This window comes from Taudactylus pleione, unplaced genomic scaffold (genome assembly GCF_031769625.1).
Source record: "Taudactylus pleione unplaced genomic scaffold, aTauple2 ptg000055l, whole genome shotgun sequence".
NCBI lineage: Eukaryota > Metazoa > Chordata > Amphibia > Anura > Myobatrachidae > Taudactylus > Taudactylus pleione.
The window spans coordinates 5331552-5357500 of record NW_028284457.1 but is presented as its reverse complement, the minus strand read 5'-3'; the positions used below and the strand labels follow the sequence as shown (position 1 = coordinate 5357500).

At 42.3% G+C, this 25949-nt stretch overlaps 1 protein-coding gene across 2 annotated transcripts in view; it reads left to right on the top strand.

Annotated features, from left to right (window-relative positions):
• The window catches only part of PDLIM5 (PDZ and LIM domain 5), a 221390-nt gene extending 202356 nt beyond the window's left edge, over window positions 1-19034 (top strand). For both annotated transcript variants that reach the window (XM_088464425.1, XM_088464427.1), the window contains 3 exons: window positions 9770-9890; window positions 16823-16938; window positions 18813-19034. In XM_088464425.1, the coding sequence (XP_088320551.1) occupies window positions 9770-9890; window positions 16823-16938; window positions 18813-18902 (327 nt within the window). In that variant the 3' untranslated portion in view covers window positions 18903-19034. The remainder of the gene's footprint in view (window positions 1-9769; window positions 9891-16822; window positions 16939-18812) is intronic.
• Window positions 19035-25949: the final 6915 nt, after the last annotated feature.

Genomic DNA, 25949 nt, shown 5'->3' with positions numbered 1-25949 from the left:
AAATGTTTAGCATCATCCACTTAATTTTTGGTTTTACACATTCATTTTTTGTTTTTCTAATGGGCCAGAAAACCTCTGATCCCATCACAAAATTGATCACGATGTACGTGGCCAAAGGGATTGTCTCAGGTTGGAACAGGAGCTGATTACTTGAAAACCAATGGATCTGAGACACTGGGTTGCATGAGAGAGGACTCTTGATTAGACAAATGAGGCTGACATCTGTTAGGAGCTTCCTTTTATTTTAACCTCTACTTCCAAATACTTTCAGAAAGTGCTCCCGAGTAAAATTTAAATCTCGAAATTGAGAGGCTAGAATTTAAGACTGTCATAAAAAATTATTTTGGTTGAGTTGCCTGAAAATACAGAATAAGCTTGATCAACCAGGGAATATCCAAGAAACGGATGCTTTGCTCTTAAATTTATAATTTCAGAATGTATTTTTGGTCTCCTTTATATCACTACGCTAGCATGTTTTTTATTGTGTTTTTCAACAATTGCAAATGCAGCAGACAACCTAGACACCCTGGGCTATCCACTTTCTCGAGCGAGACATTTGAGCTGCAAGGATCTGGTGTTACCGTAATGATTTGGAGGTGTAGGTCTGTGTAAGCCTGAGTGCCTTATCTGCAAATCAACTGCTTAAATAATAGAGATTTAATTAGGCAGCCGTGTTCCCTGTGTCTGCTACAGAACTCTTTTTAGACAGATTGTCCGTGTAATTTGGGACAACAGCATTTGGTATATTTTAGATTACATGATGTGAATCCATTAGTACTGTTCCTAAGTGCTTTTTTCAATGCAGCAGATAGATGACGTTTCACGGGCTCTTTTGCTGGTGTAGCTGGAAATGATCAGGGAGGAACCATAAATTATATAATAAATAGGCATACAAACCTTTAGCATAGATTGTGTGTTTTATAGATGGGTCAGAAGAAATCTGTAAAGAGTTTGGCCGTTTCATATGTGACGTTAATCAACTGTCTGTTACTAATGTTTATTCAACGGCGTATCCAGCCCAGCTGGAATAGTCATCTGTAAGAGTGCAGGAAACTTGTAACACTTCATCTTTCTTTCTACCAGTCTCAACACATTTCATAACTATTTGACCAGCAATCCAATGAGATGCCTGTTTTAAAGGTGCAGGGCCCGATTACAGCAAAAAAGCTGCATTGGGTGAAATATATAATATATATATATATATATTACACACACTATAATAAAGGTTTTCACTTCTAAGCATATCTTTGTAGCTTTTCTGAATAATAGGAGTCTTTACCACCTAAACTTAGGGCTTGCAATTTGCAAAATTATGTATACATTTTTTATTGCAACTTGTAGAGCTGAAATCACGAGTTCCCTGATGTGCAAAGCCACGGTCCTTATTTGTAAGTTTAAAGACACCCTAACTGCTTTGATTGGTTGATCCTACATAAAAGACAGAGCTGCTGTTTGGTATGGATTTGCTATTTAGGGACAGACACAGGACTGATGTATATAATTAGGAGACTTTGTTCGTGTGATGCTTTATTTATTTATTTTTTTTCCTGTTGTTTTTATTTTTTTCTTTTTACTTAATTTTTTTTAGCCAGTGATTGTGTCAAATTGACATGGCAAAAGCACGTATAGAAGTTTTGACGCTTATAAATTCCTACTTAGGGGGGTATTCAATTTGGAGCAAAAAGTCCGGACTTTTCGCTCCATATCGGAGGTTTGGCAGGGGATAAAGTGTCGGGCGCGTGCCCGCTTATCCCTGTATTCCATTCCAGAAGCTGTGGAATCGGGACCCGGCGGAAAGGTATGTATAGAAAAAATCTGGGAATTTTCGGGAAATGTTCCTGGCACCCCCCTAAAGATGTCCAGACATGGGGGATTACTATGGGTACCCCCCTTTTTTGCCTGCTGAAGGTAGTCGGGGTTTTTAAATAGCCGCGGCAGGTGCATAAATGCGGCTTTCAAGAAGGGGTGAAGAATAGCACTTAGCTTATTTTTTGGGGCAAAATAACTATGCCCATCAAATTTCGGGTACATGAAAATGGGTGTAAGCATATTTTCTTCTTCGGGGTCCATGGGGTCCACAGCCAATATGTTGGGGTATGAATCCCGGTTACCAAACAGTTAATACAAACGAGCTCTCTGCTCCCAGGCTGCATCAGGTCCCTCCTCATATACCCCACCCCCTGCCTCAGGTAGCCAGTTCTTCCAGTTTGGTGTGTACACCACATAGACAGTGGGACTGCAGGAGTAACTAAAAAAAAAAAAAAAAGTTTACTCTCTATCTCGACGGGTGGTCTGAACTGTCCTGTAAGCAGCCTCGCGTCTGATCGGAGACGCACCGGCCACGCGCTGCAACTACCTCCTCCGGCGCCGCACCACTAGCCTTGGCAGGTCCATGGCTAGGGCTTCGGCATGGGCTCTCATGCCCTGGACCGCATCCGGATCAAGGGGATGGCAGGTAAGCAGGTGGTTGCGGCGGCCGCCGATGCCGGGACCACGTGGCGGTCCTGCTTCCGGCAGTGAGACTTGCCGGAGGCGCGCTGCAGTCGGGAGGCATACAGCTTGTTTCCTACACGAGACCGCCGGGATATGATGTTCCTGACCAGCCGGGGCTTGTGGTGGCGGCCAGGTCAGTTTACCGGGCAGGTCTAAGCAGCATAGGTACGCTTCCCCGGCGGCACCTCCCCCAATCCACACGCTAGTTCAGTACTCTGGTGCAGTGTTTGTGTGTTGCTCCTCCCAGCCTCCATATAAGGCAGCCAGCGTGTATGTCAGTTGCTCTCTGATCGCTGCTGCTGCAGGACGCTGGGCAGTCTCTCAGTATACCTTTCCTACTGCTGGTTCAGGTTTTACAGGGCTCTATCCTACCTAAGCCTAGGCTGATTGTGGTAGTGAGAGCTTATATGCGTATGACTCATAGAAGTGTTTATGCATGACATGTGATTGTCGTCTATGGATACTGTTTCTTCTGTAAAATAACTGTAATTCCTGTAAACTGTCACTGTCTCTCCCTTTCTGCAGGTGTGTGGGTTGAGAGTAGAAAGCAGCACATATACACTCAGAACCAGTGGCATAGTTGACATGTCTAAGGAGTCTGAGGGTCAGGCGGGAGCCCCGTTGCTGAAATCCTGTATCGCCTGCAAGGCAGGCTTATCCCCACAGGACTTTCTACAAAATGGGCTTTGTGGGAACTGTTTTAGACAGCCACCACACCAATTAAGTCTGCCTGTTACAGGCCCTGAGCCCCCTTGGGCATCATTTTCTCAAGCTATGGCTCAGCTGGCGGAGCGGCTGGCTGCCCCGGTACCACCGGTTTGGGGTTTGCCTCAGCAGATGCATCCTATGCCCATGATGTGGCCGCCTTGGATGGACCCGGGTGCAGGTAAGGTTATGGCATCATCCTCGGAGGTTTTTCAGCCTCATCAGGCTGTCAAATCAAAGCAGCCTAAATCTAGGCGCCATTTACCATCTCACATGGGTGACTACTCCAGTGCCTCCTCTGAGGAGGAACAGGCACAGGACTCTTTGCAGGAGTCTAGCTCCGAGGAGGGTGATGATCATTTCCCAGTAGCCGATGTCCCCTTTCTGATAAGGGCTGTGAAATCAGTATTAAATATCGAGGAAGGGGATCCTCCGCTTAGGAAGGCTGTTCAAGCGCCAGAAGGTGGTTAAGGCAGAATTCCCAAAGTCTGAGCATTTATCAGAACTTATGGAGGAAGCGTGGGTCTGTCCGGATAAGAAAAGCCATCCTTCTAAAAGAATGGTGCTTCTAAATCCTTTTTCAGCAGAGGACTGTGCCAGGTGGGAGAATCCACCGTCAGTTGATGCACATGTGGCGCAGCTGATTAAACGTACCACTCTGCTAATCCCAGCGGCTTCGCTGAAGGAAGCCACGGATAGGACTCTGGAGAGTTGCCTCAAATCAATCTTCTCGCTGGCAGGAATGGCCACCCGTCCAGCTACGGTCACTGCCTGGGTAGCAAGAGCTATTGAGGAGTGGGCCAAAACTTTTGCAGAGTCTTTACCAGATGCCTCTAAGGAGCAGCTGGACATGATCTCCTTTATTAGAGAAGGGGCCTCTTATCTGGGAGATACCGCCTTGGATGCAGGGATCCTTTCCTCCAGGGTTTCAGCGGAGTCCGTGGTGGCACGTAGGATTCTCTGGTTAAAGGATTGGAAGGCAGATGCCGGGTCCAAAAAGGCCCTAGAATCCCTTCCATTCACAGGGGGTGTTCTTTTTGGTCCAGAATTGGACAAAATTGTAGCCTCCATGGCAGCTTCAAAGACGGCAGGTTTGCCATCAGCAACCTCGTCTAAAATTAGAAGGGCGTCCTTTCGAGGGTTTCGGCCACAGGGCAAGGCCAAGGGTCAGCCCTCGGCGAGATTTCCACCAAAAAAGGCAGGACTCAGGAAGCCCTGGCAGAACAAATGTCCAGGATCTAGGGTCCAGGATAAACCAGTGGCCTGATGGGACGGGCCTCCCTCTGGGAGTTCCCAGGGTGGGGGGCCCGACTACTTCAGTTCTTGGAGCCCTGGCACTTCACGACGGAGGATGCCTGGGTTCGAGGAGTTGTGTCCCGAGGATACGCCCTTATGTTTTGGAGGACTCTTCCTCAAAGGTTTTTTTGTGTAAACCCACAGGAGGGTTCAGAAAGAGCTTTGGCCCTTCAGAAAGCAATTCTTGCGTTACTAGCATCGGAGGTAGTGATTCCGGTGCCAGATAATCAGTTCCGAGAGGGGTTTTACTCCAATCTGTTCTTGGTTCAAAAACCGAACGGGTCGTACCGGCCCATTCTGAATCTGAGAGAGCTCAACAAATTTATTTGAGCCCCCGGGTTCAGGATGGAAACATTGCGATCGCTTGTGTTGGCAATGGAGCAGGGGGGACTATATGGTATCCTTAGATATACAGGATGCCTACCTCCACATACCTATCACACAGGCTCATCAAAAATGTATTCGTTTTGCGGTAGGAGGGGAACATTTTCAGTTCCAGGCCCTACCTTTTGGCCTGTCCACAGCCCCTTGGGTATTCACCAAGGTGAATGGCGGTGATTATGGCATACCTCAGACGCCAGGGCGTCAGGATTTTGCCTTACTTAGATGATCTCCTGTTGCTAGGGCAGTCCCCGCAGCAGTTGCAGGATCATTTGAGGCTGACAGTATCATGTCTGTACAGTCACGGCTGGATCATAAACTGGCAAAAGTAGTCACCCTGTCTGGTACAACAGATGTCATTTGGGAGCAAGATTGGACTCCGTGGTGCAGAAAATATATCTGCCGGAGGAGAAGATTCTTGCCTTGCAATCACGAATATGCGGGTTGCTTCGCAACAGGCAGATATCCATTCTAGTGGCCATGCAAGTCTTGGGGTTGATGGTGGCCACCTTCAGGATGGTGGAATACGCTCAATTCCACTCCAGGCCACTGCAGCAATTCTGTCTCGCTGGGACAAGGATCATCGGACGATCAGGTCTCAGTTGCTGCGTCTCTCTCCAGAGGTGCGGTTGTCCCTGTCCTGGTGGTTGCAGACAAAGCATCTCAGCCAGGGTCGCCCCTTTTGGGTGTCGGATTGGACATTGCTCAAAACCGACGCCAGTCTTCAAGGTTTCGGGGCGATGACGGGGTCACACACTTTCCAAGGAAAGTGGTCAGTGGTGGAAAGCCGGCTACTGATAAACATCCTGGAACTAAGAGCTATATTCAAAGCTTTAGTGCAGGCTCAGGAAATCTTAAAGGGCAGGCCGGTGCAGATACAGTCGGACAATCGCACCGCGGTTGCCTACCTAAATCATCAAGGGGGCACAATGAGTCGGGCTGCCTTGGCAGAGGTATCAAAAATCTTGGTCTGGGCAGAGACTCCTCTTCCCACGATATCTGCCGTATTCATTCCGGGGATCCTGAATTGGGAGGTCGACTTTCTCAGTCGGCAAGAAATAAATGCAGGAGAGTGGGCCCTACATCCACAGGTTTTTCGGAACCTTGTGGACAGGTGGGGTCTACCAGAAATAGATCTGATGGCGTCAAGAAGGAACAACAAGGTTTCCCAGGTATGGATCCTGGACCAGAGATCCGAGAGCCGAGTTTGTAGACTCACTGACAGTAAAGTGGCGTTACAAGCTGGTATATTTGTTCCCCCCCCGTTTGCTCTTCTTCCTAGAGTGGTCAGAAAGATCAAACAAGAGGGCAGCACCGTGATAGTAATAGCTCCGGCATGGCCGAGACGGCACTGGTTAACAGATCTACGGTCTCTCTCCATAGACACTCCATGGCCTCTGCCATTGATACCGGATCTGTTGCTACAGGGTCCCTGCTGTTACCCGGATCTTCATCGGCTATCTTTGACGGCATGGCTCTTGAGGCCTCTGTCTTGAGGAAGAAGGGGTTTTCCGAGTCTGTTATACGGACGATGCTGAAGGCACGGAAACCATCCTCAGCCCGTGTATACTATAAAATTTGGCATAGCTTTTTTCAGTGGTGTGAACTGAAAAGGAATGACCCACAGAAATTTCTGATATCCAGAGTGCTTGATTTTCTTCAAAGCGGTCTGGAAAAAGGGCTTCGCCTGGCCTCTTTGAGGGTACAGGTGTCTGCTCATTCAGTCTGGTTCCAACATAAACTTGCTCTGAGACCAGATATAAAGACCTTTTTTCAGGGGGTGTTGAGGATTCAGCCTCCCTTCGTTCCCCCGGTTGTTCCGTGGGACTTGACTCTAGTTCTGGAGGTTTTACAGGCTCCTCCGTTCGAACCTTTAAATTCAATAGACATCAAGTGGCTAACAGCAAAGACAGTATTTCATCTTGCTATAGCATCTGCACGTAGAGTGTCGGATTTAGCTGCGCTTTCCTTTCGTGAGCCGTTCTTGGTATTTCATCAAGATAGAGCAGTACTACGTACTAGGGAGGGTTACCTTCCGAAAGTAATGTCTAAATTTCATATTAATGAAGAAATAGTAGTTCCAGCATTTCAGGGCTCTAGTCTCTCGCCAGGTGAGGCTTCCCTGGATGTGGTCTGTGCGTTGAGAATTTATGTGAGACGCACGAGTAAATGGAGGAAGTCTGATTCACTTTTTGTGCTTTATGGTTGTCATTAGTGTGGCTGGCCAGCCAATAAACAGACACTGGCCAGGTGGATTCGCATGGCAATTTCATTGCCTTATACACAGCCTGGCATGTGGGTGCCGGATTCAGTAACGGCACATTCTACTAGGGCGGTAGGTCCGTCATGGGTGGCCCGCCGGGGTGCTTCTGCTGAGCAATTATGCAGGGCAGCCACATGGTCTTCCATCCATACCTTTGTAAAATTTTATTCCTTTGACATTTTTGCCTCTCAGGAGGCGTAGGATTCTCCTCTCTTCCGAGAGTCAGGAGCGTCCCCGCCCTTAGGGTTAGTGCTTTGGGATATCCCCAACGTATTGGCTGTGGACCCCATGGACCCCGAAGAAGAAAATAAGAGTTATGGTATGACATACCTTTGTTAACTCCTCTTCTTCGAGGTCCATGGGGTCCACAGGACACCCACCCAGACGCACCTGTAGTTCCGGGGGGAGGGGGGGGGTTCCGGGAAAATGTCTTCTCTGGACTCATGAATATGGGTTTTTCTTTCTTACCCTTTGTTTTGTCTCTGCCTGCTTGATCTTGGTAACGAACTGGCTACCTGAGGCAGGGGGTGGGGTATATGGGGAACCCGGTGCATCCTGGGAGCAGAGAGCTCATTTGTATTAACTGTTTGGTGACCAGGATTCATACCCCAACGTATTGGCTGTGGACCCCATGGACCTCAAAGAAAGAGTTAACAAAGGTATGTCATACCATAACTCTTATTTTTAAGTCCCTTAAATTATTTATTAAATTCTTCAAAAATGCACCTGCAGCTACCACCCGCAATGAAGAAAACACCTGCTGCATACTTGGAAACACCTATGGAATCAATTTGGCTATTTTAGAAGTTTGTCCCCTATTTTTTTCACCCCCAAAATTAAAGGTCATTTTTTGCGGTGTCCTGGATTTTTTTTTATTATTATAATTTTTTTGACAGACATTAGTTTTAGGGGACATTCCCAGGGCTGCAGGCTATTTTTTTTTTTTAGGCCTGCACCCCTAAACCCCAATTCTGCACTCTCTTTCGCCATGTAAAACCTGGTGAAAAGTTATCCCCATTTTTTAAACAAAGACTTTTCACATCGGCGAAAGTCTTTGAAATTGAAACACGCGAAAATGACGTCATCGATGATAAATTATCGCTGATAACGGGTTTTCGCTTCAAATTGAATACGGCCCTACGTTAGGAAATTTGGTACTTCATTAAGGTGGAGATTTATCAAAGCTTTGAGAGAGATAAAGTGGGGAGAAATAGAGCACCAAACCATCAGCTCTTAACTATCATTTTACAGTGTTTGAAAAATTGCAGGAGCTGATTGGATGGTACTTTATCTGTCTTCACTTTCTCTCTCAAGCTTTGTTAAATTTCCCCCTGAAGCCGCATACACACTAGACGATAAGTTGGACAATTTGAACGATATCATCGTTCATCGCGTCCAATATTGTCCAGTGTGTACGACCAATGGTGCGTCCTCCCGTGGGTCGTTGAAGATGTCCTTCATCGCCTGAACATGCAGGCCAACCTGACGTTATTGTCAGGTTGCGCATGTTCAGGGATGAGGAAGGTGCCGGCACTGAACAATATCGTTAACAATATCGTTCAGTGTGTGTACTCAACGTCATTAACTGCACTGAGCCCAGCACTGCAGGGGAAACACTAGACAATATCACTCATGGAGCATATCGTCTAGTGTGTACGCGGCATGAGTCTTACCTCACTACCAACAGTAATTTACATTGGGGCAGGTGGGCTTTGTGCTGAGCTGCCTTTTATAAGCGGAAGCTGGGTGCACACTGAGATGATGTTGTACGATTTGGCCATATCATACAGTGTGTATTCACCTGGTTGCATGCGGTGTCGTCAGGTTTTATGTGCTGCACATCAAATTTGATGATGCTGTTTGCAGCTCAATGCACGTTAATGAAGGACAGAAAGTGGCTTTGTTCGTACGTTCATTACATTGTTTTATTGTGTACCCAGGATCTGATATGTTGGCCCATCAGGCCGACATATCGGCTGGGTACACATCGCTCAGTGTGTACTCAGTTTTAGGTTCCAGTGAATAGCCAGGAACTTTTGGGGGAAGATAATGAATGTAATTGATATATGGAAGTATGGTGGGATATATACTTAGGGCGATAACAGGCTTAAAGACGTTTTATATTCCAAAATGCTGCAGGAAGCTGGTGGTGGTAAATATGATGGAATAAGATTATTTTAATGCAAAATTTTTATTTTTTTTAATTGGAGCCAAAAATTTTAAAATCTTTCAAAGAATTATTGAGGGAATTGATTTCTTAAAATCATCCAGTTATAAACTGTTTTGTAACAACCTTTTGATTTGTTATTGAATTGGTTGCAATATAGGTTATGATGCCGATCATAGAAGGGTAATAACGTCTTTTCACTTATATGAAAATCATATATTTATTGATTCAGAAAATTAATCTGCACAATTACCAGAAATAAACACTTTAAAAAAATGAAGTGTCAGCTAGGTTGTGGGTGCTTCAATAATTAATTAGATTCTCATATAACAGGTTCTTAAGACTCCAAAATGAAAGCTGAGCATTTTTCCTGTAATATATCAAGTGCAAAACACAATAACCCTCTGTCTACCATTTTTATATCCAAATCGTTTATTGATCAACACTTTTTTCTTAACTGACAGGAAGTCATCAATGCTTTGAAGAAGACCTGGCATGTCTCCTGTTTTGTGTGTGTAGCCTGTCATACTCCTATTCGTAACAGCGTCTTCCATTTGGAAGATGGAGACCCCTACTGTGAGACAGGTATGTGTCAGAGCAAAGTAATTTTTATGACACAAGGCTTTATAATACATTATATATTTGGTGTGGTTGTAGTCCTTATCAGTTGAACCTATCCTATACTTGTGCCAAGTAATAGCCTGGAAACAGGTGTATACTTTCGTCCAACTCTACATAGCCTGCAATTCTGTCTGCATGCCCACACTTAATTTTGCCTGTGTGACAACATCCTGCAGCCCTGAAAGTGTAGACTCGCTTGCAATGCATGGCCCTTATGTGCATACGTAAATATGCAAGATACACTCCACCAACAGGTGTATGTTCAAATCTGCATTAGCCCCATTGTGTGTTTGCTCTTCAATACATGTTCATTTCAACATATGAACATTTATATTACATATTAACGTCACTCTGTGTTTTTGTATCTTTACACACGGCACAAATTGGCAGACACAACACAAAGTGCTTGTTTCACACCGGTATGGCTAGATGATCATTCCAAAGCACTTTAAGTTGCCTAGACATGAAGGAAGATGCACAAATTGCAAGAGGTGTTCAAAAGCAGAGCTCAATTATCACTCTAGAACTATCCTGTTTTATAGTTTAATTGGTCTCTGAAAATTGTGCTCAGTTTAGTCTCATTTAGGGCTTAAATTAATCACAATAGTTCAGGTTCACTGGGATTGCCTTTATAACGGCACATAAGCTTTTCCAATTGGAAGTTGTAAAAAAAAAGAGACATATATAAGATAAAGCTCACCACTACCAACTTACATCAATTGCAAAATGCAAGTGTGTTTGCAGAGTTGAAGAGTGGAAAAAAAAAAGAATGCCCATGCAAATGCATAGTCTTCACCCATTAATTTAATTCCTATCATCCCACTTTTGCATTGGTATGCAATATTAGGCTGATTGGTGACCTACTCCATAGATGGTTATGATCACTGCTCCTTTGCAAATGATGCCAAAATGCTTCTGCAACATAGGACATTGAAATCCAGTGAATTAAATGAAATGAAAGGCAAATTAAGGCACACAGTTCAGTTTCATAAAGAAGATTTCTGGGCAGTGATTCAGCAATTTTGCATGATGTAAATAAGGCATTATTTTGCTTTAACATTGTATTTAAGAGTGTTGGTTGCAGCTGCTTTTGGTACTGAAGTAAACGTATTATCAATAAAGAATAATAGAACATTGAGATCTGATGACCATGTTGGGCAATCCCTTCTCCATGTTTTTTCTATACATATTATTTGGAAGTAAAATAAATCTATCTGTATATTTTTTTTTAGCCCCTGGAGGAAACGTGTGTGGAGACATAGGACTTCATTCAGAGTTGGTCGGTTTGAATGAGGGGAGGACGTCTTGAATTTTCAAGACGTCCTCCTTTGCGGTGGTAAGGCTGTGGGTTAACACCCACAGCCTTACGACCGCCTAAGGTGATGGTCGCGATGATCAAGACCATCGCGACCATCGGGGCTTACGACGAGACCCTAGGGTAGGATCTCCCTTGTCGTAAGCCCTGGAGAGCTTTCGGCTCTGTCTGAGCCAGAAGCTCTCCACTGACATCACTAGTGATGGGCTGCCCCGTTTGGGCTGCCATCCCCCCCGGCCCGCCTTCCAAGCGGGGCGAGCTGTCAATCAACATCGACAGCTCGCCCCCTTTGGACCGAGACCCGCTACGACCGGCGCTGTCAGCCGTAGCGGGTCTCACGCATGATGGCGCCGGCGTGCGCATGCTCTGTGGGGGGGCCATCGACCCGGTCCCAGCGCATCGGCGCTAACGACCGGGTCTGAATGACCCCCTTAGTGAGGACACAAACTTCACACAAATAATTCTTGATTTGAATACAAGGCCTAAGAACATTGGTAAATACTGTGCTGCAGAATGAAACCTCTGTGTCAGAAGGTTATATATACTGTGTTGATATGTGAATGGACATTGGGATGCCAATTTTTAGTATTGGTACTTGTATCATATGTGGTGATAGTGTACAGTAGTAAAACACTATGGAGCCAGTGCAGAGTTTAATGCAGGTCAGTTTTGCAGATGGATATCAAGTGTTTTCACACTGTGCGTGCATTGTAAGCCAAGCCCACACATCTACACTATGTAGACAAAAGTGATTGGACACCAAGGCGCAAGCGAAATGCATACCCTTGCACACAATTTCCAAATGGCCACTAATGTGGCGGTTTTGACGAGAACACTTCATAGGGAGGCCCAAGAACTTGCAGTTCTACGGAAACAACAAATGTTTTTGTCAGGAGGACAATGCCATCTGTCATGTTTCCAGGGCAACACCGGACTGGTAAACACAAAATTCGGTAACCCGGATGGACTGTCCAGCTCAGAGCCCAGATCTTAACCCCACTGATAACCTCTAAGACTAATTGGAGTGACGGGTGCATTCTAAGCTGACTCGACTTTTTCAGTGTCTGTTGGTCACTGTATTTAAGGCAGAATAGCAAAACCTACTCAGGGGTATTCAATATGGGTACAATAACATCATTTTTGCGTTAATATCGCAATTATGACGTCATTATCGCAGGTTTTACTTTTACACCCTATTCAATTTCAAAGACTTATCGCAGTTTTGACAAGTCTTTGATAAAAAACGGTGATAACTTTTCACCATTGAATAGGTGTCGAAAAAAGTGCAGAATTGGGGTTTAGGGGTGCAGGCTTAAAAAAAAATAGCCTGCACCCCTGAGAATGACATTTAAAAAAGAACTGTGTCAAAAAAAGTAAAAAAAAAAATAGGGACACCCCAAAAAATTAAAAAATTGGGGTGCAAAAAAAAAATGGGAAAAAATTGTTAAACAATAGGGAAATAGGTTCAGAGCTATTCTGCATGTATGCGGCAGGTGTTTTCTAGAATAGAATTATAGCGGCAGGTGCACAAATGCAGAATTTTAAAAAAATTACTTTAGGGACACCAAAATATGCTAGTACCCATTTTCATGTACCCCAAATTTGGTGGGACCACTTAAAAAAATGAAAAAAATAACCTAAGTGCTCTTCTGCATCACTTCTTCAATGTCGGGAAAATAACACCTGCTGTAGCTATTTAAATCCCCGACTTTCATTTAAAGGCTAAAACGGGGGTACCCATAGTGTTCCCCCATGTTTTTACAACTTTAGGGGGGGTCTTACAATTGTTTTAAGGAATAATTCGTAACTTTACGCAAATCCAACTTCGGAGTTTCCCGTTTTCGTAAATTTTATATTGAATACGGGGATAAGTGGGAGCGCGCACCATACCTTAACGCAGAAAAAAAACTCCGATATGAAACGTTAACTTTGACAGTGACGTTAACGTTTCATATTGAATACCCCTCACTGCCTGCTGTGGTCCAGGAACTTGTTGACAGTTTGCCAAGAAGGGTGTCTGCAGTAATCACTGCACGTGGTGGACCTACAGAGTACGGACGTCAATATAATCTTAAGAAAAGAAAGTACAAGTGCACAATTCCAACATTACTAATTATATATAATACATTATGCAATAGAATTTTGCAATACATAGAGGTTTTAGCATAATCATGGCCATGGTTATGGGCCTACCCACAGCGCCCAGGTAACCTCTGAGGGTAGGTCCCTAACCTACTGGGGTTGAAATCCAGAGCACAGGACACCCCCAATCCAGGCCCAGCTGAGCCACCCCAGGGCATCACTCTAATGAGAGAAGGTGAAGTGTAAGATAGATAAGAGCAGCTGCTGCTGCAATATATAAGAAGGTGAAAAATACATATATATTAAACAAACAATAAAAGTGCAAAAAGGAAAATGTGTTTATAATGCGATGCCCTGAAGCAGCCCAACCAAAGCAATCCAGGGGACCCATGCCCCAAAAATCAACCCATAGCTGCACTGCAATATAAAGATTTTTAGGACTTACCTAGGATTGTGCCTTGTACTAAGGTGCAGTCATAATGCCAGAATCCCTGCTTAAAACCAATGGGGAAGGGGTGCTAATCTAGGCTGAAGGCGTCTCAAACCTTCATGTGTGCATGGGAGCACACTAAATAGAGTATATAGAAAGGGGGGCCCTAGACTGCACACCCTGAATATATATATAATTGGAGGTGCTACCTGTGGAGACTATTGTTGCAAACACAAGAAAAGAAAGTACAAGTGCACAACTCCAACATTACTAATTATATATAATACATTATGCAATAGAATTTTGCAATACATAGAGGTTTTAGCATAAAACGCGGTGGGTAGGCCCATAACCATGGCCATGATTATGCTAAAACCTCTATGTATTGCAAAATTCTATTGCATAATGTATTATATATAATTAGTAATGTTGGAGTTGTGCACTTGTACTTTCTTTTCTTGTGTTTGCAACAATAGTCTCCACAGGCAGCACCTCCCATTATATATATATATATTCAGGGTGTGCAGTCCAGGGCCCCCCTTTCTATATACTGTATTTAGTGTGCTCCCATGCACACATGAAGGTTTGAGACGCCTTCAGCCTAGATTAGCACCCCTTCCCCATTGGTTTTAAGCAAGGATTCTGGCATTATGATGGCACCTTAGTACAAGGCACAATCCTAGGTAAGTCCTTAAAAATGTTATACTGCAGTGCAGCTATGGGTTGATTTTTGAGGCATGGGTCCCCTGGATTGCTTTGGTTGGGCTGCTTCAGGGCATCGCATTATAAACACATTTTCCTTTTTGCACTTTTAGCATCTTTATTGTTTGTTTAATATATATGTATTTTTCACCTTCTTATATATGCAGCAGCTGCTCTTATCTATCTTACACTTTCTTACACTTCACCTTCTCTCATTAGAGTGATGCCCTGGGGTGGCTCAGCTGAGCCTGATTGGGGGTGTCCTGTGCTCTGGATTTCAAACCCAGTAGGTTAGGGACCTACCCTCAGAGGTTACCTGGGCGCGGTGGGTAGGCCCATAACCATGGCCATGATTATGCTAAAACCTCTATGTATTGCAAAATTTCTGTTGCATAATGTATTATATATAATTAGTAATGTTGGAGTTGTGCACTTGTACTTTCTTTTCTTGTGTTTGCAACAATAGTCTCCACAGGTAGCACCTCCCATTATATATATATATATTCAGGGTGTGCACTCTAGGGCCCCCCTTTCTATATAGTAAATATAATCTTGTTGATCTATTTACTATCGGTGTCCAGTCACTTTGATCCACATGTTCACTATGCAACTCCGTTTGCTCTCCACCTGCAGCTGAATGAGCGTAACTGGGCATTCTAAAGTGTAAGAGTGGTGTTTCAGCGCAATGTAGCACAAAGAAATGCATGTTTCCAAACTGATCTATTGCTCCAGTGTTGAGGCTGGTGCAAATGTGCACTGATAGGGGCAAATATATATATATTTTCACCTGTGCATGCAATATGGGAGTAATTACGGGCAACCTATTTTTCTTCTTTTTTTTTTTTTCCTGTGTGTGTATACCAACTGGCAGGTTAAGAATGTCTGTCTTGGGTAACTTCCCTTTTTGTTATACAGTAAAACAGATGCCTGTAATGCATTTGTTTAAAATGTTAGTAACTTTTTTTTCTGTATCGCTTATACCCCTTTTACACCGACTGAAGTATCCCGGGTTGATGCACATGAACGCGCCTAACCCCAGGATATTAGTCGGTGTAAACGGATCAACCCGGGTCCAGTGACTCAGGGATCCAACCCTGCTTGATTGCAGGGTTGAGCACGGGTTGTTCCCGTGTCACCCTGCAATGTAAATGGCGCAGCCCAGCTCACGATGACCCGGGTCGCACCGCATGCCGCCTGATTGGCCGGCTTCAGTGGCGCTTGGAGATGACATCAGCTCCAAGCGGCCACTGCAAGCAGCGTCTGCCCGAGCGGCACGTAGCAGCGCACCCCACCTGCTCTCCCTGCCTCCGGACCGCTGCAGGATAAGGTAAGTAGGTCGCGGAGGGGGAGGGAGGGGAAAAAGCGCTGGTCACCTTCGCCGGACAGCCAGGTCAGTGCTGACCCGGGTCAGGTGTGAATGGCCCGAGTCGGCGCCGCAGTGTAAAAGGGGGTTGTCCCGGGTCTGATTGGGGTTGGAAACGTGTTCCAAATCCCGGGTCAGACCTGGGGACTTTGGTATAAAAGGGGTATTACTTACAAACATCAATAACATTGTTGTAGTGTTTAGTTCTGACGCTTCTCCACTAAATTATCTGTGGAGGGAATTTAATCTCCACATAAAACACTTCTCATACAGCAGAAGTGACAGCATCAAATAAATAGACTAAACACGATGAAATACACCACAAAATGCACTACAACAAATGTATTTTCTAATTAAGTGAACAACTGATGTTATTTCAGTTAACCGGTTACATGTTATACGGTTGGTTATTCACTTTCCTTTTAGACCATTTGTATAATGTGAAACTATAAACCTGATCATATTTGGCATCTTGAAAGTCTTCCTGATTGTACAGCTTTTAATCTGTAATATTAAACAATTCATATACCTTTTACATAGGACCCCTGTAATTTATACTAGTTTAACATTTGACCTTTATTCATTCTTTTTCCAGAGCAATTCTGGAACAAGCTTACAAGATATACAGTGGGATAGTATGTTTCCCCAGAGCCTTGTTGGCCCCATTCTAAAGTTAAATTCATTGTTATCATTTTTCTACTGAGACAGTGTTCTTTCTAAATAAGTGGCTTTCCGGGTTATTTGATTTCATCTTTAAAAATAAAAAAGCAGGTCTGCATCCTATCATAGCAATCTGTACTGTACAGCGAGTGAGCAATACTGGTCCATGTATTAAAATAAATATATATGAAGTTCATCCCTGGCATTTTCTTCCATATGATTTAGCAATCTTTACTTTTTTTTTTTATTGTATTTTGCTGTTACAGAATATTTCTGACTCTTATGTGATTTAGGGTTGAAACTGTTTTCGAAAAGTTAATTGTAACATTCAATATCTTGTTTAGATTATTATTCCCTGTTTGGTACCATTTGTCATGGATGTGAGTTCCCTGTTGAAGCTGGAGACCGGTTCCTGGAAGCATTGGGACATACTTGGCATAACACCTGCTTTGTCTGCTCAGTGAGTATTAGATCGTTGTACCAGAAAAGATGATTATCAGTAACTTGCAATATACGCTGTATTACATTTGCAAACATAATAGGTATCCTCAATATGTATCAGAGCAGGACTGTCCAAATGGAGGTCACAGCCAGCCTGACAGTGTGCCTCTTGTATACTGTGGCTTTACCATAGGATCCCTATGAATATTTGGCTGAGAAGAGGTGTTTTCTCCCTGTGACTGCCTGTCCCTCTGTGCTTAGCATATCGGCAGCTTTATCTCTGCTCTACTGGCTGCAGCATGGACTGCTTGTCAATTTGTGCGCATGTGTGGGATTGTGATCCCACCAGTGGCGTAACTAGGGCAGGGCCGCTGGGGCTAGTGCCCTGGGTCCGGCGGCGCGGGGGGACACTGCCGGCCACGGTACAGACCCGCCCTAGTCAGCCAGTGTAGTGCAGGCCGCAGTGAGTGCGATCTACACTACACTCTTACACAAACAGGGGTCTGTTTACTAAGCAGTGTTAGGAGACAGAGTGAAAAGTGATAAAGTGCCAGCCAATCAACTCTCAACTGTCATTTTTCAAACACAGCCTGTGAGATGGCAGTTGGGAGCTGATTGGTTGGCACCTTATCACTTTCTTATCACTTTTCACTCTGTCTCCTAACTCTGCTTAGTAAATAGACCCCACAGACTCTCATTGGCTGCTGCGTCCACTGCCAGAGCCAAGTTGGAGCTCACTCGTGAGCTCCGCCTTCCGGCTCCTGCAGTGGGTGATGGGAGAGACTTCATGACGTCTCTCGCATAGTACTGAGCGGGACCCAGCGGGAGAAGGGAGGAGCAGACAGCGGCAGGAGCAGGGATTCAGGTAAGTCAAGTCAGTGTTATGTGTGTGTCTGTGTGTTTTATGCACTAGGGAAGGCACTTAATAAGGGGAAACTCAAAGGGGGGACCACTACTGAGGGCACTGTAAAAGGGGTCAACTCATAGGGGGGATCACTACTGGGGGCCTTCATGAAGAGGACCACTACTGGGGGCACTGTATAAGGGGCATAGCATAGGGGGATCACTACTGGGGGCCTTCATAAGGGGGACCACTACTGGGGGCTGGCATAAGGGGGACCAAGACTGGGGTTACTGTATAAAGGGCATTACTGGGGGCTTGCATAAGAGGTACCACTACTGGTGGTACTGTATAAGGGGTATTACTGGGGACCTGAATAAGGGGGACCACTGTATAGGGGGGACTGTATAAGGGGCAGTGCATAGGGGGAACTGTATAAGGGTGCACTACTGGTAGCACTGTATAAAGGGCACTACTGGGGCACTGTATAAAGGGCACTGCTACTGTGGCACTGTATAAAGGGCACTGCTACTGGGGACATTGCATAAGGGGCACTACTAAAGTGGGCATTCCAAGAGGGGCACTACTACTCTGGGCATTAAGGTGCATATGGAATGGTAAGGAATGTTCCCAGAGTGATGAGAAAGGGGTGTGTGTAATGTTGACATGCCCCATTTTTAGTGGCCAAGCCCCTTGTGGCATGTGACCACGCCCATAGGAGGGGGTCAATTTTTCAATTTGCCCTGGGCTCCAAATACCTTAGTTACGCCATTGGATCCCGCACATGTGCACAAGCCAGCTGCTCAGACTGGCAGAGGGCAGCAGACCTGCCGGAGGTTACATGTTGGAATCGCCCCTGATTAAAATAGTTATTCTGTAGATACAAAATCAGTGTTTTCTGTTAACCCTTTTTTGCTATTGAGGGAATAAATTAAAACTCAGAAATACAAGTTAATATTGTCCCATAATCAGGAAAAAAGTAGGTGTTAGGATGTTATGGTTTCAAATTTTTTTTCAAAATTGTAATTGTCTTTTTTTCTATTTCCTGGCAGGTATGCTGTGAGAGTTTGGAGGGACAAACTTTTTTCTCAAAGAAGGATAAACCACTGTGCAAGAAACACGCTCATGCTGTTAACATCTAAAGTAGTGGTTCCCAAACTTTCTTGGATCACGGCGCCCCCAAAGAGTATCAACATTTACTGCATCTCTAAGACAAAGTTGTTGTTTTTTTTTAATTAAGAAATTCAGTAAACATTAAATGTAGTAAATTGTGATTGCCTGTCCTCCTTAGAGTCAGTTAAATAATTTTGATTTGGTCCTGGATCATCAATCCATGACTTCTCTGTAAGTGCCCTGTGGCACCTAGTTTAAGAAACCGTGATCTAAAGTTTTTGGGGGGGTTTTCAACACGATCAGGAGTTTTATTTTATTGTTTTTTTTGTTTTTTTTTAACCAATATGCCTTATTGTTGGGAAATTTTAAAATAAATCAAGAATTCCATTATAATGTGGATTGAGGGAGGAGCTCTAATTAATACAATATGCAAAGTATAACAAACCTTTTTTGTAGAAATATTCAGCACTACCTATGTGAAAATAATAATTTACATACAGGCAAGTGTCATACAGTTTATTTATTAGGGTTTCATCTTCAGTCTATGCAGTAGACTCATGGACATATATATTAATCTAGCACAGACAGGTCACCTTCTTGTTTAAATACTTTTTATTTTATTATAGGAATGCTATTTGTTTTAACATTTATAAAGTTTACACACATTTTATAGAAAGGGTAACATTTAAAATCAGATTCCCAGATCACTTTGGAAATTACATTTAGATTTACAAATACCTTGAGTTTTAAATGCATATGCTAATGCTACTATGCTATAATACTTATTAAAAATGATCTTCCTGTTGATTGAAAGTCTTGGAAATGTGAACCCCAAATATTAAGAGTATGCAACTGCAATGTTCTACTTTGCTGAAAGTAAAGAAACAGAGGGAAGGAAATTAAAATATATGAATGGGTGAGTATAGTTGGAAGGGCTTACTATCCTTATCCTCTATGTAGAAATAATTCCAGTATACTGTGCATTGCTCCGGTTTTGCATTTTTCCCCCTGCCTCGCTGTAGCACCAAATTACTTATGTAACCCTGCCTATTGGCAGAACTCTGAATCAGTAGTTGATTGTGAGAGTTTACTGCAGGTCATTAAGTACACAGTAAAATGGGAAACCTACATCTAGTACCTCAGCCCTTGGGGGTATTTATCTTTCTAATTTTGTTTTTGTGAGAAGGAAAAGGGGTTAGAAGAATGGAAAAATAAATAAATGAAGAGTTAGGTAAGAGGGGTGGGGAGAATAGAAAACGGACGGAGTGGCCGTGGGAGGGCGCCTCTCAACCTTGCACTACCCAAGAAATGAGTAAGCGATCATGGGGCATACATTTAGAAGATTAAAGTGAGGGATTGTTATTAAAGTGGGTCCAGGGTCCCCACATTTTGAGAGAAGCAAATGCGTTTCTCTCGAAACTGGTCATCCATAGATGTGCCACATCTATGGAGTGCAGTCATGGATGGATCCAGTGAGAGCTGAATACAGTGAATTTGCCTAGCTTTTTCATTTAGACTAATTTATTTGCAGATCTATTTCTTCTAGTGCAGTTGATAGTTTGGATTCTAGAAAATGGAGTTGTCCTTTTTAAGAGTATACAACACATAGACATAACTGTTTAACCAAGTCTCTTGCAAATGGAGTAGTGAACAGTTAACCTGACTAACAAATCCTGTACGTAGCAAAGGGTAGTCATGCTGGTTAGAGTGATGTTGGCAAAGGACACTAGGGCGTGATTCTGAGCCGCATGCAATGCCAATGTTCATATAGTTGAGTGTTTGTTTACAACTGCACAAGCACAAAAAAATCTAATAACCCCTACTGTGCCTGCATTACACAGAGTGTACACACAAAGGTGCTGTTGCATCGGGTGAGACAATATCAGAAATGTGGCAGACAAGTGATGGGCATTCCTGGGTGGTAACTGGGATGTGCCTAGTAGAGCATGTTAAAACTGTCCATTCAATGGGTGTGTTACTGGAGTGTCGTAGGTGCCAATGCAAGCAGATGCATTTCCAGATGCACAGCCGCAAGCATAGGAGTCCATGGTCTGATAGAGAAACTGCATCTGCCATAGGCCTGGTGTAAGTTTCGATGGTACGACCGATGGTGGCGTATATGGACGCACCAATCAGTATTACAGCATGCACAGACACTAAAACTGAGCTTCAGTTCTTGCATGGTCAGCTTCTTTTTTTTTTTTTATAGCCAATCATGTCAATACACCTGTTGCTTGTACATATATAAAACTGTAAATCTGGTTAAAAATAATATATTTGACATAAAGAGCTGAATGGCATAAAGTCAATTTATGGCCTAGATAAATACATATTTTGCTACAGTTTTCTGTGTTATCATTAAGTTATTTACCATCTAGTTCATACCTAATTTTACTGATTTTATTTATGTTACTGTATCTTAAAACATGATAAACATGAAAACTATTTTATTAATTTCAAAACGGGGGTTGTCAGTCATGGTTGGTCTGAAAATTCAGACTTTGTAAACATAAATGTTCTAAAGTGCAAGAACTATATCTGAACACTTCAGTACTACAATAAAAAAAAATATGAAAATTACAATAAATTACCCATAAAAATGTACTGCTGCCCATGAAAAAAAGTTTCAACTTTATAATTGTGCAATGATTTAAGGCACCTTTTACAAATATAGCACATATTTGTAATATAGACATTAGTCTTTTAAATACAAAAAAAACATGCTTTTATTTTTTATATATATATTTGCATTATATCAAAAGATTTTCATATTGTATACCATTTTAGTCTTGGGATTAATAGCATTACATTTGTGCTGTCTTTTTAAAAATGTATTCTCTTTTTTTTTTTTAAATAGAATTACTGCAAATGATCCTGATTTTTTGTATACTAGTTATGTTAACAGCAATTTCTCAGAGGTGCCATCTATGTAATTTTAGAATTTTAAAAACTACATTCATTTTCATTTGTGTTGCAAGGAATACAAACCAAACTGTCTGCATTTTACAGTGGCTGCAGAGCTGCCATGTGCACCACCTTCACTGCAAATCTATAACTTCCAAGTCTTCATGTAATAGAAACAAGGTTTACAATTTCTTATTACATTTTCCTGCTTAGATTAAAGTTTTAGTTTAACAGTCTACCAAACCTCCATGTCACACTGTGTCTCAACAAGTAATTTATTTGAATACATATATATGGATCATATTAGGCAAGCCACACATGGTACGATCCTACCTTTTTGGAATGTGCAACAATTTTACCACATTAGTAGATGTCCAAGCCGTATGGAGTCTGGCCAGATGCATCTCTTCCTAAGTCAACTAGGGTCTGTTAGTGAGGTCATGTCTGATAATTATATAATATCAGACATGGAATTGTTTAGGACTACGCACATTATGATATTTGGCATATTACATGATACTGCTGTTGATATCTCTGTAAGTGTGGCTAGCATTAGGCTAATGACCATATATGTTTTGTTGCTATTCTACTTTTTTGACTGTTATTATAACATTATAAAACCTTATTGTATCAGTTTGAAAGAATAAACCAAATTGTTAATTTATATGTAAGTACTATATTTACTAGAAGATAATTTTGTAAAATCACTCAAATTTCTCACTTTACCTGACACAAAATATATACAGTTTAGTAATCCACCTACACAAGTTTGGTTTACAAATCTCAACACCATTTTCTTTCCTTTAATAAATCAAGTTTATAATATTTAAACAAAACTGGTATATTCATGGTTTGTAATTTGGTATATAATTTAATGGATTTTAGAAATATTTGTTTTTGTAATGAAATTATTTAGTAATTGCTTAGACTTTTGTTTTGTTGTGATTTGGATTTGCATAATGTAACTTTAAGCAACAAACCAGAATTAATTTTTAATAGGGTAGAAACAAGAAATTTATCATTTACAGACTTTAGCCTAGAAGAAGATTATTGTAGGGTACTTGAGTCTATTTTTATACTTATGTGTGTGTGTGTGTGTATATATATATATATATATATATATATATATATATATATATATGTGTGTGTATGTAATAGTATGGTCGTGTGGTTTAGTCATGCAATGCCATCCACATGTATAGCTTGCCTGCCCTATATACGTATCATATGCAATACACCAAAAGTGGTGTGAAATGAATACTTTCCCTACTATAGATTTTAACAATATTTTAGTCACTGAGGATTTTAGTGACCTAATAACTACATTATTTGCTATTAACATCTATATTAATTTCATTACTCCTATATACTATACACAAATTTTCCTAAAGAACATTGAGGTGATGACATCAGAAATCGCTGTTTATACAGATACTATTTACTGTAATTAACACAATTATTATGAACTCTTGTGTATTATACAGTAATAATGACATTTTGCGTTTTGAACACTGCAGCACTTTTACTGCTGGACAGAGATGCTGTTTTCTTAACATTTTATGTACTGGAAACGTTTACCACAAAATATTTTGTTAATGAAGCAGTAAAATGTATATATATATAATTATTGAACCATTAAGTAATAGTCGCTCACTTGCAGTATGTAGCAGACCCAGGAATACTACGAATGTCTGCATGCATTTCACATTAAACAGAGGCAGGAATGAGTCTGCATTGTGACCTACTGTATCGGTAGACGTTGAGTGAATGTGGCGAGCATTATATGTGGTGTGTGTTAAATGAACAGTGAGCTCATTCTTTATGTCTGAGATAAGAACAATGTATTTCTTGCCACGCTTGTAAACTCAGGTAATGGCTACCAAAGCTTAGAGTTTCCACTTGATCATTTTTAGTTTGTTAAAAACTAACATTGGGCCTGATTCAGAGATGGACTCTGTTAGCATTGCTGCTGCGTCTTTGGACACAGCAGCGATGCTAATGCAGCAGGTGGCATCTGATGACAAAAGATGCCTCCTGCCAGAATTGCAGATCCTAGTGCAGCATCTGAAGATGCAGCATCTAAACTCATTGCCCATCTAAGTATCTTTCAGCTTACTCAGAATGGGCAAGAGAACTGCTCTGCCAGGGCCAGGAAATCTGCATTAGGCGACAGACTGGCACCAGCACGCCTACAAAACTGGCCTGACACGCCCACATTTTGTAAAACTGCCCCCGTTGACGCACCCGAACGACCTGCCTCGACTTTGGGGGAATTGCAGCAGATCTCTTAGGACCCGTTCTGCACATGCACACAATAGGTCATAAGCAGTCCCCCAGGAGGTATACACACACCATCGGATTTGCCTAAATCTCTGAATCAGGCCCATTGTACACATACTATAAACAGGTGGCATTAGAGCAAATAATTGTACTGTGTATATACATATAGAAGTAAAAAATGGTAAACACCTCTCATTTACAGGAAATGGAATACCGATTTGTACCAAATAAACTGATTTTACAAAGACCATTTACACTGTATTTGTATATCGCTTTAATAACCTGATTTTCTTTTTCCTCTTGGATTCCTTACTGTAATTTCATTTGTCACATTTTCTATATATTTGCTCTTTATATTTGTTGGTGATGGAATTTGCCTTTCCTGAGTCTGTGAAGTAACAGGACTTTAATGTGCACAGTATTTCATTAAAAGCTTTGTTGTAATAACGATGTTTGTCTCATTTTAAATTACAGCAAGTATTTTAAAGTTTGTATGCTTTGTAAATTTGCTTTAAAAAAAACAAAAACATTTGTAATAGAACATGCAAATGGAGTGAGCGTATTTTTTCAAGTTTCGGCAGCATTGCATTATTTCCCTCAGACTTGGTTCATTTACTTGGGCATAATAAATAGTGCCACAGTGACCATTTCTGTTATAAGACCATATAAAATGCAGATTATTCCTTACGAAGTAAGAACCACATCAACAGTATTTGAGTTCCCATTTCTGCTTCTTTAAGAACAGCCATATAGGTTTTTGGGCCGTATTCAATTAGAAGCGAAAAACCGTTTTCGCCCGTTTTTTGTTGAAAATTTTGCCTGAAAATTTATCTCCGTGCTCAATTACAGTGTGCTTTGCCTATGCAAAAAGTCAATGCACTGAAATAGGCAAAACGTTTTCTCCACAGAATAGCAGGAGAAAAGAAGTGCAAAATCTATATTTTGGGGTGCAGATGTTGTGAAACCACTCAGAACTATTGGTACACCCCCCAAAGGACAAATCATCCAAAAAAAAGAAATATCCTGGAACCTCCCAAAAAATGTATTAGAAATTTGGGGCGAAAATGAAAAAAGTGTGGGGGCAACTTCAAAAACTAGCAAAATAAGCTTATGGGGGTGATCTAAGAAGGGGCCAAATGTTTTGGGGATTGCAGGTGTTTGTATGACGGAGGAATTTAATTTTTCTAAAACTTCACTTTAGAGACATTAAAATTTGTTAGTACCCATTTTCAAGCACCCCAAATTTGATGGAACTACTGATTTGCTCCAAAAAACGCTGCTTTATGACATTCTTCACCGCTTTTACCAAGACGCTAATAGCAAGCAATTACCACCACTTCAGTACCCTAACAAGTTCAATTAGGGCTAAAACTAAACTACCATAATGATGTCTAAAGTCAGCCAATCTTTTTCTGGGGTACAGAGTGATTTCCCTAATTCATCCAGCACTTTTCACCTGTTTCACATTCGCCGGGTTCCGTTTTCGCCTGTTTGCTAATTGAATACGTAGTAAATCTAGAGTGCGCATGAAAAGTTTTCTCAAAAACAGGTGAAGGCGGTAAAGTCCGGCAGGCGGAACTTTTTAGCCGAGGTAAGACTAATTGGAAGATGTGTGCGTGTATATGTGTATGTGTATATATATATATATATATATATATATATATATTTCTACTTCAGGGTCCATAGGGGGTCCACAGGGTTGACCTTGGGGTAGAGCTGGATCTGGATCCACGGGCACCACGCAGTTAAAGCTTTGCTGCTCCCAGGATGCACTTGGGTCCGTCCTCCTCTATACCCCGCCCCGGCCACAGGCACCTCAGTTTTAGTTGGTGCCCGGCCGGAGTCGGGTCACCCTGTCGCAGTGGGGCTGCAGGAGCAGCCCCTAAGCTTTA